We start from the raw sequence: 18,835 nt of genomic DNA, 5'->3' as shown, positions 1-18,835 counted from the left end.
CAGTTAATCCACATGAAGATATTAATATAAGAATACTGATAGAGAATGAGAGAGAGATCGAAGAGAGAGAGCGAAGAGGGAATTCTCTATTCAATTTCTAATATAATAGAATACTCATTAATACTAATTTGTATATAATTGGTAAATTGTATATCAATTTGTAATTTAAGTTAAAACTTAAACAGTGATGGTAAATAAGTTTCTAATGTAATAGATATAGGAAAAATTCCCTTTAACATATAGTGTTATATAACATAGTCTATATTTTTGTGTGTGCACATACATATTACTCCATATATAATATATGTATTATATTTTGTATCTTATATATTTCTTAAGCTCTTTTATTCTCAAGAAATTAAAACAAAATTTCGCCGAACTTTGTTTTATTTTGAGTTGTTTCTACTAAAATTGTTAACTTTTTTCCGATTTCCAAATTCAGTTTTTTTCAATCTTTTAAAAACTCAAACTAGTACAGTATTTGTATTTTGAGTTGTTGAAAGATTTGTAAAAACTAGCTTGGAAATTTAGGAAAAAGGTGTCTTTCAGAAACAACTCAAACAAACACTTTTCAAAAAACAAAATGAGTTTGCAAACTCAATTTTCGCAAAATTTCAGACTAATGCCACCTTAGGGGCAGTTTAGCCTTAAAAATTTGATTTTTTCTCGAACAATTTACTTTTTCTGGAATCAATGTTTGACCATGAAAAATTCAAATTTCACTTGAAGTTGAATTTCAAAATTTTGAAAAACTCCAAAAAGCTATTTTCAAAATTTTCACAAAAATTTAAAAATAGCTCCAAATTGTATTCATGTCCAAATACAACTTTAATTTTTAAAAACCATTTTCACTAGAATTTTTTTTACTTTTTTCCTAAATTTCATAATTTTTATGTCCAAACGCCCACTTAAATTCTGCCTTTCAAAAGATAGTTTTCTACTTTCTTGGAACAATTTTATATGATGTACCTTAATTTTTGTAATCTCCTGTTCCCTCTATTCCATGTTTTAAATTGATGTTGTAGTACCACAACACAGTTGCTTTTGGGTAAACACAAGAGCTCCCGTGTGTATGTAAGAAAGATGATTAGGTCAGCCAAAGCATGTGTGTCAACTATCATTTGTAACAGAAAGTTGAGACATGCACATATTGCAATCTGGTATTTGATGATCGCATCTCTCTGTCACTGGTCCACCAAATTTTATGCGTATAACAGGGAAACTAGTTCTATACATGTCTCCCCCCCCCCCCTCTCACTTTTTAACTTTTCATTTATTTTTTTGGAGGGAGTTGGTTGTAGTATTAATTCTTGTATAATCATTCGGTTTCAAGAAAAGTGGCAAGTTTAACACCCATTGTCAAAAAATTACATTGTATAGGATATTCCGGTGTATTAATTTACTGCTATGTGTGGGATTTGAAAAGGATCGACCAACGCACTCAAACCCGTGTCCTTCAAGTCACATGACAATAACTTTACCGGTTAATTAAGTTTTCCCTTCAAAATAAACAAAAATATATATATATATATATATATATATATATATATATATATATATATATAGGTTAAATGGTACTTTCGGTACCTATAAATTAAATCTTGAATATTCATAGTAAAATCTCTAACTTTGCCACTGCTGATATTCAATACACTGATTCAGCTAATACAGATTCGTATTGCTTGGTACTTTAGTCTATGATGCGAAGGGGGTGGGAAGAAGGAATTGTCTTGTATTGAACTGTTGGAACAGATTCTGCTGAGGCCAAAGGATGAAAAACAGTTACCATAATTGAATGCATAAAATAGCAAGTTAAAAAGTTTGGTATTTCAAGACCTGAATTTTCTGCCTGTTTTTTGCAGGCTCATGAGAAAAGGATGTCTTCCATTTCCCCATTCTTTTGCTTTGTCCTTTTTTTGCCCCTCCTACACATGAAGTTTGTTTGCTTTTCCTATTGCCTTTGCCAAAAATTATGAACTTCACTGTTGTCACACAGTTTTACACTATTTCATCATATGATAGAGCTCAAATTTAAAGTAAGAAGTGACAGCACCTTGTTGTTGACAGTTTTGCAACACCAAAAAAAAAAAAAAAAACAGACAGTTCAGTGCACTAAACTCCCGCTATACGCGTGATTCGGTAAAAAGTCGGACCATAAAATTCTAGTATACACGATCTTACCCTGCATTACTAGAAGAAACTATTTTCACAGCTCGAATCTGTAACCTCCTGATCACATGGCAACAAGGATTTTGCAAGCTGGAGTTTTATAGACAATAGAGACTTCCTAAGGACTTCTTATCCTTTTTCATCATGTTTCAGTGTCACATTGACATAATATAACTGAAAGAAACTTCCCAATACAACTACTACTAGTTACATGCTAATACTGTTACCATTTCATTGGGACTCAAATGGGGGACCTTTTTTTTGGTGTTTTTTCAACAACCATTTTCAGCATTCTTAAACATTATTTCAAGTGGCTCCTACTCCAAGAAAGTCTATAAATGGTGGAGGTGGTGCAATTGTATCACACTGATCACACTGGCTATTATCACTGCTGCTGCTTCTTCTGTCCTCCTTTACTATTACTTGTGATGGAATTTGTGCTCTTGCTGTTGTGACATTTGAGAAGTTGGAATAAGGAAACTGCAAATATTGTGACTGTTGCATACTATTCATCATCATCAACGAATTAGATGGAGGAAGAGAGTGGTGTTGAGTAATTATATTGGATGCTTCCCTTTGCCTTTCCCAAGATCTGCCTTGTTGGTTGAGAATATTCATCGCATCATTTCCACAATTACCTTCACAAAAACAAGAAATCACTAATCATACAACAACAACAATACCCAGTAATATCTCACGCCGCTTCTGAGAAGGCCGGTGTGTACGCAGACGTTAGAGAAGTTGTTTTCAATAGACCCTTAATTTAGAAAAGTATAAGCACCACATTAATAAAAATGTATACAAGAAGGGGTCAAGAAGCGATATAAAAGTAAAATAAAAACAACCAGATAATAAGATGATCAACGATAAAAGAAAAAAATAATTAAACATAAAAACTTACTATCAACAAAAAAGCTAGACTGCGTGCAAATAAAAACCATTAAAAAAAGTTCTCATTTGTTAGTAGAGACATACATACTAGTAGCTAATAATGTAAATCGATGCAGTTTTACAATTTTATCCATTATTTCAACTTGAAATAGTAAACTTTAAATTTGAAGTTGATAAACTGATTTTGCGGAGTGGTATAATGTCAAGAATTTCACACAATTAACCACCTGAAATTCATGTCCAAACACATTTTCAAACTTTCAAACACTTTTGTTTTCATTCTTTCAATTCTAACCAAATATTGTCCAAATTGAAAAAGTGTTAAAGAAAACAAAACAAAGGAAAGGAGAGGAGATATAAGAGTAATTTAAGTTGTGAAACAATGGTTAAAATTGAAAGAAACATACCAGGTAAAGTGTCAAAAGGAGCAGCAAATGGTGAGTAAGGAGAAAGGAGAGGGACATTGGTTTTAGTGCTAGGAATTGCTTCTCCAATAGAAGCAGCCATGTGGGGTGAACCATTTGGTCCATAAACAACCCAACCATTTGGACCATCATTATTAATTTTCAAACTGCCAAAAGGGTTTGCAGAATTTTGGCCAACACTGATAATTGGTGTTTGTGTTTCTCCTTTCATGGCTACTTCAGCAACTTCTTCGCTACTACTGACAAATAAGCTTGATTTTGAATCTATTTCTACTGTTGTTCTTCTGTAAATAAATTGGCCCATTTTTCTCCTTCTGTAAGCACTAGATTGTTCTCTATATTTTCTAGCCATTATTACATGCCAATGGTTTTTCACTGCATTATCTGTTCTCCCTGGAAATAGCCTTGCAATCATAGCCCATTTATTACCATACAATCTATGTGCTGCCATTAGTCTTTCCTCTTCCTCTTCTGTAAAAGCTCTTCTGTTGATTCTTGGATCCAACTGATTAAACCATCTTAATCTGCAGCTTTTCCCTTCACATTAACAACAAACTAAGCATTAAAAAATAACAACAAATCTAGTGAAATCCCACGAGTGGGCGTGCAGAGGATATACGCAGACCTTATTCCTACCTCAGGAAGGTAAAGACATTGTTTCCGATAGACTCTCGGTTCTAAATTAGTGAAAAAGAATTTAAAGAAAAAAACACAAAGGGCAAAGAAACTTGAATTTTTTTTAAAAGATGGACATTTTTTTTACCTGATCTTCCTTCTAGTTTTTCTGCTATAAGGTTCCAATTCTGAGGGCCATAAATAGCAACAAGTTCTTTGAGTTTTGCATCTTCAGCAGGTCTCCAATGACCTCTAGCACAAAGTTTTGACTGTCCAGTCTCTGTAATTTCCTTGCCAATATTACTACTACTATTACTATTACTCTTTAAAATAGTAGGAGTACTATGCATGGTAATTGGTTTCTCTTCATTGAAACAAGAAGCATTAAGATCAATGGTTTCATTATTTTCTTCACTAGTTTCTGCTTCATCTAAACTCTGAGAAAAAGCTCCTTTATTCAAGAAATGAAAATCCCAAGAACCCCTTGTCTTAGTACTCTCATTATCATGTTTTGGAGTAATGGAAAGTGAATTCATATCAGCAAAAAACATTCCCATTGAAGTAGAACTCATAGGAGAACAAGAAGAGGAAGAAGTAGATGATGATAATGACATGATATTTTGTGCTAAAGCTTTGATCTTGACAACATTTTTTTGAAGAATAAAACTGTTTGTAGCAAGAAAAGAGAAACAGCAATAAGTGTTTTTTCTAACAGAAAATCCTCAATCCCAACTCATATCACACGCCCTATTTTTTTCACAACTCGCTTACTTCTTCTCTGACTCTTTTAAGGGATTTTGTTTTTGTGTGTGTGTGTGTGTGTTTGACAAGAGAAGACATAACAAACCTGATGCTAACTGATCCCAAAAAGTTACCCCACTCTTTATATAAACTCATCAATGGCTTTACTTGAAGGAATAGTGGAGTATGTTTCCTTTTTTTATGCCTAGAGCATTATTACTGCAGCATGTCTAAAATAAGTAAAATCAAAACGTTTGATTTGTCGATTTTAGTCATAAGTGGACATTAAATTATTTAGGTTAGCTAGGTTATATGGAAAACAGGCTAAAGAATATTTTATTGAAAATATAAATAGATAAATAAAATATATTTTGAATAATAATTTAATATGTTAAATGATATGGTCACACTATTTAATAGTATCAGAATATACACAGATCCTAAATTCTCTTACATAAAGTATAATTAAGTGAATAAAAGTATTTTTTATTTAATAATTTAACTTTTAAATAAAACGATAATGACACCTAACAAATACTCAGCAATTACTGGCGCAACTCTTCTAACTTTACAAGATAATTTTTCTTTTTTTAAAAAGGGAAATAGAAAAGGCAAACATGTCACTTGCACGTGTGAGAGTGAGTCGGAATTTTTTCAATATTTTTTCTTGGGATTTTATCCTTTAATATTTATCAATCTTGTCATACGGGGGGGGGGGGGGTTAGGGGATAGAAGGGGTTTTTAGGCTGTCTCACTCAACGCTGACAGGAAAGAAGCATATGGGGTTGATAGCTGCTAACCTGGTTTTGGTACAGGGGTCTAAGACACATCAATGGTGAAAATGAAGCTTTGTCACCTCCCCCACCCACTCCACCCCGACCCCTCTTCTCTCCAGCTATACTCCAACACAAACTAGTCAAACTTCCAGCTCGGTCTATATATACTATAGTCTTTGCTTAACTTTGTAAAACTTTTATTACTATTAAGGGTTTGATGTTGTTATTCCCTTATTTGGTACTCTCATTCCTTTACTTTTACTTGTCACGTTTCACTTCTCGAGAGTTTATTTGACTAATCTTTAAAGTTAAATTAGATTAAATTTTTTTAATATTTTAAAATTAAAATTTAGATATTCGAAAACTATAAGAAAAGTACTATATTTGCAATTCGTCTCATATCAATATGGTACAAAAATACATGTTAAAATGCTGATCAAAGTTTATGTAATTTGACTCTCGAAAATCAAAATATGACAAATAAAAGTGAATGGAGGAAGTAGTATTTTTTAAACTATTTATAACTAATACACGTATTAATTATATATTCTATTCAGTACTATTTTTATACATAACAAACTATGGCATTAACAATACCATAGTTTTTATTACCGGGATAAGCATGTATAAAGATATAATTGCCCTTTCAAAATTCTTTCCAAAGAAGGTGGAGGGTATTTTTATAAATAAATAGTAATTTTTAAAAATAATTATTTAATATAGGCCAAATACATAGGTAGCCCCTTAAAATTGTAACAGCTTTCCACTTTACTATTTATTCTTCAGCCTGTTCCATATAGCCACTTCAACTAACTTTTTAGTGTGTCACCCAAACACTAAAATTCCACGAGGCACATATAATGAGTGCATGAATTGTAAACAAATAGTTTGACATGGACTATTCCAATGGTAAAAAATCTAAAACCCATGTTATATTAAGCCATTTTCCCTTTTTTCTTATTCTCCATGCCCTAATTCAGCTTTTTCAACCCGAATTCTTTGCCAAAATTGAAAAACAAAATCAATTTGAAAGAACCCCTCCCCCTTCTTCGATTTTCAGTTGAAACTTTCTTCGCATCTTCTCTCTCGCTCAATCTGTTGCTTGACAATGACTTAAAAATCAGAGAGGACTAATTCGAGCCGATGTGGTCGGGCATGTGCTTTGAAAATCTCATAGAGTTCGGCAAACTCAGGCACAAGGTATTTTGTATGCAAAATTGGCGTAATAAGTATATATTTAAAAATCTTGTTTGTTTCATTGATGTTTATATTTGTACGAAATAGCCAGTTTTTTAAATTGATTTATTGGGATATATTTAAAATGACAAAGGAGGATGTAACTACTTCAGATATTTTGAGGAGACATTTCATGACCAAGCAAATAAAGTTATTTGGGATTTGGCAAAGAGGGTCAAGGCCTTTGATCAAAAAAGGGAACGAGATAGACAATGGAGGAATAAGTTGTTGTTTGTTGTTCTATTACTTCCGTAATTATTTAACCGTGTTATTGTTCTTGCGATTGTTGATGTAAACAGGATTCGAAAGGGGCTGAAGGTGCTTGATAGTGTATTTATGGGATGGTTGTTAGTGTTTGATTGTGGTTTGTAGTTGGTGTCTTCTGTTCTTTGGATGTTGTTTGTGTAACAAGTTATTGTAGGATATTTACATTTGGCTTTTGATGTAATTCACAATGTTTGAATTATATTTTGGTCGCATTAGATCTAAGAAAAAGTTGTTGCTGGAATTCTGAGTTTGTGCTATTAGATACAAGAAATTGGTAACATTGTCTATGCTCCATACGATCTTAAAACCGATTCAAGTGTTCTGTAAGGCAACTAAATGGTAAGAAATTGATAACAAAATGGGATTTTGTGATCCAAACATCACAAAATTCAAAAAAAAAATTCATATTATAACCTCCACATATCCAGTTGTAAGTTGTAAACAATAAAGAAATCAGATTTGTTTCAATAGATAACTGCTTCAAACATAATAACAAAAGTGAATGAAATCACATAATCCAAAAAAGGTTCTACAAACATGAAAAAAGATTAGCACATTACAAGTACTCAAAAAATGACAAAATGAGGTTCAACAAATTATATTATATATTGTTGCAAATTACATTTACCAACAAGAGGCTCAACAAAAAAAATTAGAGACTTTCAACTACAGAATCCAAGTCACTAAAGCTATTTCTTGGCAAATTTATCTATGATAACTTGAATTGACATTTTTTGTGGTGATTGTTGATTTGTGGGAGATCCAACTTTGTTTCTTCGACATGTACTCATTTACTGTAGTTGGGAAGTAGTAATTACATTGCCTCCATTCCATCTAAGTCCTGATAACATAGTTTTATCACTTGGCTGCACAAGAGTGGTACTACTCAACCTACTCCCATGGTTGATAACCCTTTCACTATAAGTACCATGCTGAAAAGGTATAAAACCTTTACTATTAGACAGGAAAAGGTGAAAAAATAATAGAACTAAATGTTTGAATTGTACTCACATTAAGAACTGTCTTTCTAGTCTCTGGTTAGTGTAGCATCCAAATCCAACATATCTTGGCCTTTTTTGGTCAGCAACATATGATTCTCCGACTTCTGGTTCACTTCCCATACCTCTTTTCACACCAGTTGAAGATCTTTTTCCTCTTTTATTATACTCCTTCCTCCAGGAATAATTTAAGGAATTGTATCTAGAAATATATCTCTGGTAGGTCTAATTGTTGTACTACTGTCCCCTTTTTTTGCCCCTTCCCCTGCCTCTTCCTCCAGTAGTTTCACCAGTTGTGTACCATTGCCTTTTCCTCCAGTAATTGCACCAGTTGTTGCATTTTTGCTCCTTCCTCCAGTAGTTGCACCACTTGTTGTCCTTAAAGTAGCTGAAGACTCTTTAAGGCCACTCTAAAATGATAGAGAAACAAAAATACAATGAAGTTAAAGAAAAGGCAATGAAGAAATAATATTGAAAAATAACTGTATAATATAGTTCATACCCTTGTTGGACATCCTTTTTTTATTGTAGTCAACTTGATGTCATTGTGAACATGTTATTGTAACTCATTTTTGGACAGCTTACCCTATTTATTTGCTGGTTCATTCCTGGCCTTTCTTCTATTTTTTTGGGGTCTGCCTGGCATCGGCTTTGGTGCTAGTGATTCAATTGGAGAATTATTACTCATAGGCCACATCATCAAGCTAGGAATTGGCCGAATAAAGTGCCCATAGGTCTATAGGAATTTATCATTTCTGTACCAGTGCTCCACATGTTCATCTAGATCCTTCTGTAAGTGATAATATGCACACGCTGCATGTTTACGTGGGATGCATGTCAACTTTCACAACCTACAAATGCAAGTCTTGAATGTAGTATTCACTATAAACCTTATCTCGTTCTGTTTGATTTCAAATCCATTCTGACCATTTCATATAATTGTGTACTGTCTAGCTAACTCTTTGTTCTCTTATATTATTTGCCTAGGCATAAGTAATTTATCTGAAATACATGTCTCAACAAACTTAATCATATCAACATGTCTAGCCATGATCTTATGCCTAATTTTCTCTTGAATGGTATTAATACTCTTGTGCCTACGGCCAATATCCATGAATTAAAGCCTCACACATGTTATTTTCTACTATGTCACACTTGGAATGCTCTTGAAAGAAGGCTCTGCATCATGCCTCCCTTGGATACTTCATAATGTTTTCACATATCTTATGTGAGCCAAGTCTCCTTATGTTGGAAACTTCTTTGTTGTATTTAAACACATATCCTGCCTTTGAAACCTTCCAGAATTGTTTTCTTCTTTCTTTTCCACTCCATTTCTTTGACCAATTGAACCAAATGTACCTGGCACACATTCTGACTTTTGCTTCAGGTAACAAGTTTTTCACAACTGCCAAAAATTCCTACATAAAAGTACATACAGAATAAAATATTAAAAATTAAACCACAAAAAGGTACTACTTTTAACAAGCTAGAATAGCCAAAGATTTACCTTCTGCATATCTGCCATGACTGTTAAATCTTGACCATATCCCAGCGGTAGATCTTCCGTAAAGTGTCCAATGAACCAGCTCCATAACAGTTTGGTCTCATGGTGTACACAAGCCCATGCAATAGAAAATATCTGTTGGTTCCCATTTCTTCCTACAACAAGTAATTCACCTTTGCAATATCCCTTTAGAAAATATCCATCAAAGCCAATGATCTTCCTGCAACCTTCTAGCCAACCTTTCTCCAATGCATCAAAAAAATTAAAAGTAGTTAAATAATTTCTTACCGGGTTCTGATTCTCTGTCAATTTCTACCCAACAAGAGCTACCAGAATTTGTTTCTTTAATATTATCAACATAGTCACAAAGCCTGGCAAACTCCAACTTTCAATCCCCCCATAAACTTTCAAAAAACTATTTGTTTGGCCCTATAAGCAAATGTTCTTCTTACATACAATCCCAAATTCTCTTAACAAGCTTCTGAATTTCCAAGATCCTCATATAAGGGGAAGCAATTAGCTCTTTTTTGAATTTGTTAGCAATGTACTTGAAATTGCACAATTTATTTGTGTTCAATGGTTGACACTTGTGAACATGGTATTTTTTCACTATAAAGTCATTAGAATCCCTATCAATACTAGCGAATAACCCTCATTTGCATCTTTTATGTTTATACCTTACCCTTACCTTATGCTTCTTATTGGGTCTAAGCTTCAGTTGAACCTTATATTCAATTGCATAATCAGTCACTGCCTTCCTAAATATCTTAGCATTCTCAAATATCATGCCCAGTTCAAATATAAAAACGACCCAGTCTAGGTCATATCAAATATTTGTGCTCTTCCTTTTTCTTGGAATGTCAACATCTGGCTCAAAATCCACATCCAACTCTTCACTAGTGTCATCACTTCCAACATCTGAACTATCTACAAATTCCCCATCACCTCCTAATTTGCCAGCATATTTATCTCGTTTGTTCACCCCTATATCTTCAAAACCTCTATCAATTCTAGCTTCTCATATTGGTACTCCAACAGTTTCATGTTGTTTCTTCCTTCTACTAGCCTTCTTTTTATTTCTTCTATCATTTCTTAAGACTTTCAACTCTTCATCAATCTCACTATCATCCTCATAAGGAATTTCATCTATATGTGACTCACTATTATCCACATCTAATTCAACCCCTTCTTTACCACCAATACTTCATCTTTTACAAGAACAAAATCATCTTTCTCAGTAGTAACATCCTATACACCACCAACATTAAGTTCTTCAGCCGAAAAATCTTCTACAGCATGAGCTTCTTCAAGCGGAGGCTCTTCAATAAGTTGTTTTGTATTTATATTATCTGGAACACCTTCAATTGTTGCCCTACATAACTTATTTGTTGAGTCACTACTATCTTGAGTAATTGTTGGTCCACATAAATAGCCAGCTAGGACAAATCTGTCAATAACCTCATCAATAATATGTAAAACATACACATTTAATTCTACATCCTTACTGTGGCAACTAATATTATATAATTGTTCATCATTTTTTATCAACACGAATTCTTTAGTATTAGGGTTAAAAACATAAAAAAGAAAACCCTATAGATGCGTACCCTAGCCCCCTTGTATAATAACCAAATTCAAAAAGGGAGAAATGATCTTGATCGATAGAAAATTCGTTCACCTCTATACTGGTGACATATTTTGCATTTGGAGATTTGGTAAAGGTTCCATCATGATAAAAGCGTATAAGAATAAAGTTGTTTCCAAACATACTTTACCCTACATTGAGAAAGACAAAGCAAGAAAAAATAAAGGCAAGTAAGAAAGACGACAAAAAAGAAGAGAAAAAACTCGAACTTTGGGTGTGAGATTCCAAAACCCACATTACTAGCATGCAACCACAATAAACAACAAATAATTGTGTATAAATATGTAAGTAGAGCCTTGCTTACCAGTAACAAAACGAAGAGAAACAAATACAAGATGGCGGATTTGGGAGGATGAAGAAGCGGTTCGTAGTGAAATTCGTCGGGTTAGGGTTTTTGTTCATTTTACGGACTGATGGAGGTAAAAAAAAATAGGGATGAGTAATTCCTTATTAGTGTATAATAAATCATTGTGGCGGGTCAACTCGGTATCTAAGTGAATTACGTGGATAATATATTCACATGGCATACATTTATTCGGCTGAAATTACACATCGATAATGCTTCCACACACGTGGTTTTGTTTTAGTATGGTCAGGATTTTAGTGTTTAAGTGACACACTAAAGGGTTGGTTGAAGTGGCTATATGGAACGGACTAAAGAATAAGTAGTAAAGTGAAAAGTTGATACAACTTTAAGGGTTGCCGATGTATTTGGCCTATAATATATGTTATTTTTAATACACTAAATCAAAGAGTCGATAAGAAATAATCTCAGCATGACTAATCTCAGCATTACTAATACATTATATTTAGTACTATTCTTATATACCCTACCAAACAATCCCTAAGGGATTTGGTGAATAAATAGGATTTTTCCATCATCAACCAAAGAACTCATGTTCAAGTCATGAGAATTAAAAACAATTATGGTAGAAAGTGTTTATCCAGTAAAAAAGACATTATGTAACGCGAAATTTAGATTAGTTGAGTAGCTGATTTTAAGGATACTGTTTAGAATATATTCAGCTCTTAAAAACTATTTAAAGTTTAGCCAAATTTAAAAAATTCAGACTATTATTGCTGCTACGGCTTCTTCTTCCTCCTCTTCTTTAAATTCTTCCGCTCCTTTAATGTTTAAACTCATCAAATCTGCATTCGAAATGCTTAATGAGTTTGTATTACTAGGTCTTTGTTTATTAGATGCTTAAAGTTTCTGGAATGCAATGTTCAATGCTTATAAAAGAAGAAGAAAATTGATCCAAGATGTTAGTGACAAAATTGAGGGAAATTTAAATTGCCAAAGCCTAACTTTAGACCACCGTTTGAAGTTCAAACTGTCATTTAAACTTCAAACCTGAGGTTTGATATTTGATTTTGAGGCGTTTAAACTTTAAATACTTTATAAATTTTGACTATTTTTTTAAATAACAATTCTAAAAATGGCTATTATGCACTTTATCCGTTAGTCAGGTCAGTGAGTTCGAATATGGATGATTAAGCCATAAAAGATCACTTAAAAGAAAACTACATATAATCTATTATAAAACTTAAAATTAGTGATCTACAATAAATAAGGCAAGTTGCCTGCCTGATAGTGACACTCATTGTACAAGAGATTAACTAGTTAACTAGTAGAAGTAATTAGTTTGCAGTTTTAGATTAACTAGTTAACTAGTAGTAGTAATTAGTTTGCAGTTTTAGACTTTAGTACAGTTGAGTGCTTTCCATATTGACACATTTGGTAAAATTGGAAAGAGATTAGCCTGACGTACATAGCTAGCTAGAGTAAGCTAGACTCAGCTAGAATTTTTTTTTTTTTTTGGCATAATCATGAAAAGAATAGTAGTATTACTTACTTTGCTTTCACCATCTATGGATCTAAACTCTACATGCAACTGCCCTAACAAAATGATTGAAAGCAAATTCAGATAGAGGTGGATATATGGTGGACATTCTAATAATTATATTCTAAGCGGTTGAGATCACAACTCTAATAATAAAATTTGATAGTAGAAGAATATCTTGAAGTAATTAAGTTGCCAAATAAGGCAAAGCAAATTGAGATTCGAAAGGTTACTACAATCATTTTTACTGATATTGCTATCCTAGGAGTATTTAATATCTTCTTTTATATGGGGACTTGGATCAAGATGTGGAGTTTTTTGGGATCTGGAAGATTAATTAATTTGAAGACCTTTAACAGTCCTCTCCATTACTTAATTATCCCCCCCCCCCCCTCCAAACATGTCATCCGTGTACCAAGCTCCCATTATTCGCGGGGTACAAAAAAGGTCCGAAACATAAAGGTATATTGTACGCATGCAGTTTTATCCTGTATTTCTGCAAGAGATAATTTTTACGGTTCGAACCCATGATTTCTCGGTCACATAGCAGCAACTTTACTAGTGACGTCAAAGCTAATGGAAACATTTCATTATATTTAATAGGATTATAACAGAAGATTTTTGGTAATATAACAATGTCTCAAAATAGGAGAATCAGCTGCGAGTTTTCCCGGAAATGTTTCAAAAAAATAAAATAAAAAATAGGAGTAGATGATACAATTCATAAAGAGTAAAATGGTGGTACTTGTTTTCTATTCTTGTAATCCACTAGCCCATAAATCATGATGAAATGTCACAACAAAGTAACCTAATTCATTTGTCTTTTGTTTCTTGTTGATTAATGTAGTATCCAATGTCTATTTATATGTTCAGGATATCTATCTTATGAGGTGAAAGGTCCCTCAAACTTCTTGCTTAACTACTCCATCCTTTGCACAATCTAAGTGTTTTTTTTTTTTCCGTACATATTAAGAAATTCATCTTTTAATATTAATTAGTAATAAATTAATCATATTAATCTTTTATTATCTCTTCAAATAAACACTCCTAATACATACATCAATATTATTTACTCCTAGGGCAATGTAGGAAAAAAAAATAGTTAATTCATTCTTGAACTCTGAAAAAATCAGATATTTTGGACTACAAGAAAATACTAAAAAATCATTTATTGTATACCGGAGGTAGTATAATTATATAAAAGAATTAATTTCCTGCAGGAACATTGTAAAATTTTTTACAGTATCGCTACCATTTAACTAGTTAGAGTAGATTATGGACTCTTCTATTTTTATTTTTCCGAGGTTTTTTACTCTTTAGTCTTTATCAATTTGACTAGATTAGACGGACTATAAACAATATTTACACTTATTGAGGAGTAATTTGATTGGGTAACAAGTTATTCTAGGATTAATTATCCTGAAATTAGTTATCTTATCTTTTTATTGGGATAAAAAATTATTATAATTTTGGGATAACTAATTTCGTGATTAGTTATACCACGATTTTATCTCAACCAAACATGAGATAAACTCATCTAAAATTTAATTTCGAAATTAATTATCTCTTATCTCTCGTACCAAACGAGCCCTAAATGTCAACTTAACTGGATATTATAAAATCATCAAGTCATTTACAAATTAGCCTTAAAAAGTTATAAAGTACCCATAAAGTGGTCATACAATTCCCTAAAAAAGGGTGATGGTTGACTTGTAAGAACATAATTATCTCAAATTATGCCGAGCATATAAAAAATTAAAAAAAAGTATTGATCTCTTATCATCGGTTACAATTTAAATGAAAGAAATTGACAGTATAAAAAATCTTATACCTTTAATTATCAATCGCGTGTGTTATATTTTTTGAATTATTTTATCTGTTTCAATTTAAATAACACACGCCATATTTATGATCATATATAGCACCACATTGACGAAATGGGAATGGAAGCTTGTTGCGGCCAAATGCACACGCAAGTATACGCGATCGTCAAGTAATAAAGTGATTAAAAGTCGGATGTCGAACCCACGAGAACTTGTGATTAACTATTAACTAAATTAGACTATCCTAATTATCTAAACAAGAATTAAACCTAATAATATTTGATTCTAAATTAATTAAATAAAAAAATATAAATAATGAACTTTGAACAGAGAAAGAGCAGATTTTTATGATATCAATGTAATGAAAACGATCTAGGCTTATGGGCTATCTAACAATCCTATTGTATTCTTCAATTGAATTGACTGCTAATTTATCTAGCTTATTGGTTGATATGGTTAATATTGCTCATAAGAATCTGTCGAGTTCTTACTCGCCTATTCAAGCTAACCTAACGCCTATATGTTTATGGAGTTAGAATCAACAAGAACGCATTTATAATTCCTGTAAATCAACCAAGCGTGGCAATTAGGTATATGGCTATCCTAACCATGAATCCGTTCCCCGATGCCCGAGTTCAAGAACTTGCTCTACTCAATCCTATATGCAATATAGAATTCTCACTTTCGAGTTCAATTCTAGATTCGTAGATAGTATTCAATTGGTGATCAAGCAATTAAATAATTAAGCGCAAGATTGAATAAATAAATCAATATGATAAATCAAGAAAGCAAAATCAATATCCGAATAACAATAGTCATGAAAGAACCACAACCCTAGAACGTGAAGTTTAGCTCCACATAGACATGATAGCCAAACAACAAATCATATAAAGAAACATAAAAATTACTAAGTTTGGTGGAAGAAAGATGAAACTTGATGAATTCCGGCCTCCACGGCGGCTCTGTGCTTGTGTTTTTCTCTCAAAAACGTCCTCCCCCTTAAAATAGGTTTAGGTTGGCTTTTATATGAGTTGGGGCATCTGGAGGTCGAAATAATCGAGTCCTAGTCGAAAAAGGCTACTTTCCCGTCTTGAGCATCCAGGGCAGCGTGGGGCACTAGCCCTGGCGCTCAAATATTTTAGCTGTTGTAAATTGCGCCACAGCAGTGCCACACGCTGGTTGTGGCCCTCAAATTTTATTTTTTGCCTATTTTGTCCCGATTTCGCTCCAATTCGCGCCCTTTCGTCCCAAATTGCATTTGAATGATCCCTACACATAGAAATACCAAAATTTAGCACAAATAATTATATTAAACATCTCAAATCGTCGAGACATGATAAAAAATGTGAGGCAATATACATCAAAATATGTATACATTAAGCCAATTATCAACATATACTTAAAAATTGCTCGTCCTCGAGTCAACCAACAAATAACTCTATCTTTGAGCACTCTATATCAATGACCATGGTTGATAGCAACAATTAAACTCTAGAGTATACAATTACCACACACTTCCCTTTAACTTATGCCATACTTCAAAAATATTCAAACAAAGATAACATGCTCATAACAATCCTAGCCTCAAAAACCAACTCAATGTCACAATGCACTCATGGCTTGAACACCCATTATTCTAGAAAAGTCTAATCATGTTACCTATCCCTCGTGAAACCATGTGCCCTCACAACAAAAGAAAAGAGGGTAAAATCAATCCACACATTCAAATCTCATACTCACATATATCAAAGAAAATTGCTCACTCTCACAAAAGTAGTCACATGCATGTAATTGGTACCATATGCTTGCCCTTAATGTAAATCTCTACTAATGTAAGCTCGCTCGATCTAAAATCAATTAGAACTTTTTCATGGTTGTAATGTGGGCTAAGGGACGGGTAGGATATATTTTAGGAATAATGACTCAACCTCCTAAGCACTTTAACACATCACCAAATAACTTAAGCGCAAATTCTTCAACACCACTTTAATTTCACAAATAATATCACCCCAAATAATATTTTCTCTTTCTTTAAGCACTACTTTAATTCATATCCATTAGCAAGAACAAGACAATAATTTATTCATCTATATTTTTCTTCTTTTTTTTTTTTAGATTTTTCTCTTCTTCTTTTTTTTTTCTTTTTCAATTTCTGCTAGTGGTGTATTATTTTATAAAATAAGTGCACCCTTCTTTGTTTCATTGGTTCCACTCAAAAGTCACCCCACACTTAGTCCTTTCTTACTTCTTTTAGCGCTCATTTCACAATTAAAGTGCTTTAAGAGATAAAAGGACTAAAACAATGTCAATTAAGAACAAAAATAGTATATGCTTGTAATATGGGTGTCAAATAAAAACTATATGCTCAAAAGGGGTAATTAGGGATAAATTTTATTTGTGATAAGTATTTAAGCTCAAAAAGATCAAAGAAAGACTAAAATTATTTTTCAAACCAAGCATCACCTAAAATTTCGCTTCAACTCACATACCGGGTAAGTTCTAGACACAAGTACAAAAATATGAACTACACAAAAATCTCACCACACATGGCACATGACTCACTAAGGACGGTCCCATTCCGACTCTCAAACAATGCAAGTTTTTACGGAGCCGCAAGATATTAAACATTAAGTACAAAGTGAATATAAGTCAAGAAAACGAGACATAGGCACCACAAAACATGCTATCCAATTTATAAAGGCATCATGATCAATTTTAAAACATAGGGAAGGTACTACACATGTCAAAGCCTAAATATGCTACTATCAAACAAGTCAAAGGTGCCTAGGTTCATCATTCTTCCTCCATTTATTTTCTATATCCTACTCTAAAAATAAAAATAAAAATTACTACCCGATTTAAGCTACATCCCATGGAAAAGAACCGAGGCACAAAGAAAAACTACGGGGAATTATTGCTACAAAAAAAAAACATGTTTTTGGATTTTTTTATTTTTCAATTTGTTTTTTGTTTAGATTTAAATCCCTCAAGAAAATTGTCTAGGAGATCCATTGTCGGGAAAAGTCCAAAAATAAAATTTTAATTTTTTTTGTTTTTTTCTTCTTTTTAATTAAGCTACTAAAACTACTACTACTATACTACACCATTAATTCTACTAACTATGCTATTAAAAATAAGAAGCTAGCTAACAATAAAAAGATAAGAAACTAACAATATACTAATATAATACTATACAAAGAACAGAGAATCTTTCACCCCACACTTAAAAGAGTGCAGTGTCCCCAATGCACAAATAAAGTAAAAATAACAAGGGTGAACAAGAAACTCCCTAAAAGTCCAAAGGCCTAAGCAATAGCAGCTCACAGGTTACTTAGACTTCTCCCAAGGATGGTCCATTATGTGGGTACCTCACATTAGTTCCAACCGACTAGCTCACTTTTACACACTTCCAATGGCTTTGCTTCCTATGCTCAAAATCCTACAAAATAAAATAACACTACATAAATAATACAATAAGAAGAAAAAAATTAATCAAAACTAAAAAAAAAAAGTAAAGTTGGGTTGCCTCCCAACAAGCGCCTAATTTAACGTCGCGACACGACGTGAACCATTTTTTGCCTCCACCACGAACTTATGAGTTGTACCCCTAACATGCCATATAATCTGTGGCTATGCTCCGTTGGTGGGGCTACAAAGATAACCAGGCCTAATAATAAAATTTCACTCTACACTTCTCGGCTTTTAGATGAGGAATGTAATTTTTGCTTTTTAGCACAACAAATTCAAGAATATAGGCACTCTCATCCTCACCCTTTGACTCTCTCATAGGCTCAGATAGCTTGATTACTATCTAAACACAATGTGAAAAAATGATTGGAATGGGGTCTAATGCGCCCTAACTCATGAATTTTACTACTATTTGCATCCCCATATTCACATA

At 32.9% G+C, this 18,835-nt stretch overlaps 1 protein-coding gene across 1 annotated transcript; it reads right to left on the bottom strand.

Annotated features, from left to right (window-relative positions):
* Positions 1-1,928: 1,928 nt before the first annotated feature.
* Positions 1,929-4,985, bottom strand: LOC104106481 (uncharacterized). Its single transcript, XM_009615030.4, has 3 exons — positions 4,249-4,985; positions 3,468-4,022; positions 1,929-2,807 (listed from the first exon to the last, which is right to left on the bottom strand). Exons 1-3 carry the CDS (start codon positions 4,712-4,714, stop codon positions 2,476-2,478), a joined length of 1,353 nt encoding a protein of 450 aa, XP_009613325.2. The 5' UTR covers positions 4,715-4,985; the 3' UTR covers positions 1,929-2,475.
* Between the last annotated feature and the right edge of the window lie 13,850 nt (positions 4,986-18,835).

This window comes from Nicotiana tomentosiformis, chromosome 10 (genome assembly GCF_000390325.3).
Source record: "Nicotiana tomentosiformis chromosome 10, ASM39032v3, whole genome shotgun sequence".
Classification (NCBI taxonomy): domain Eukaryota; kingdom Viridiplantae; phylum Streptophyta; class Magnoliopsida; order Solanales; family Solanaceae; genus Nicotiana; species Nicotiana tomentosiformis.
The sequence above is the reverse complement of the archived record's forward strand: the minus strand, read 5'-3'. Positions and strand labels throughout refer to the sequence as shown.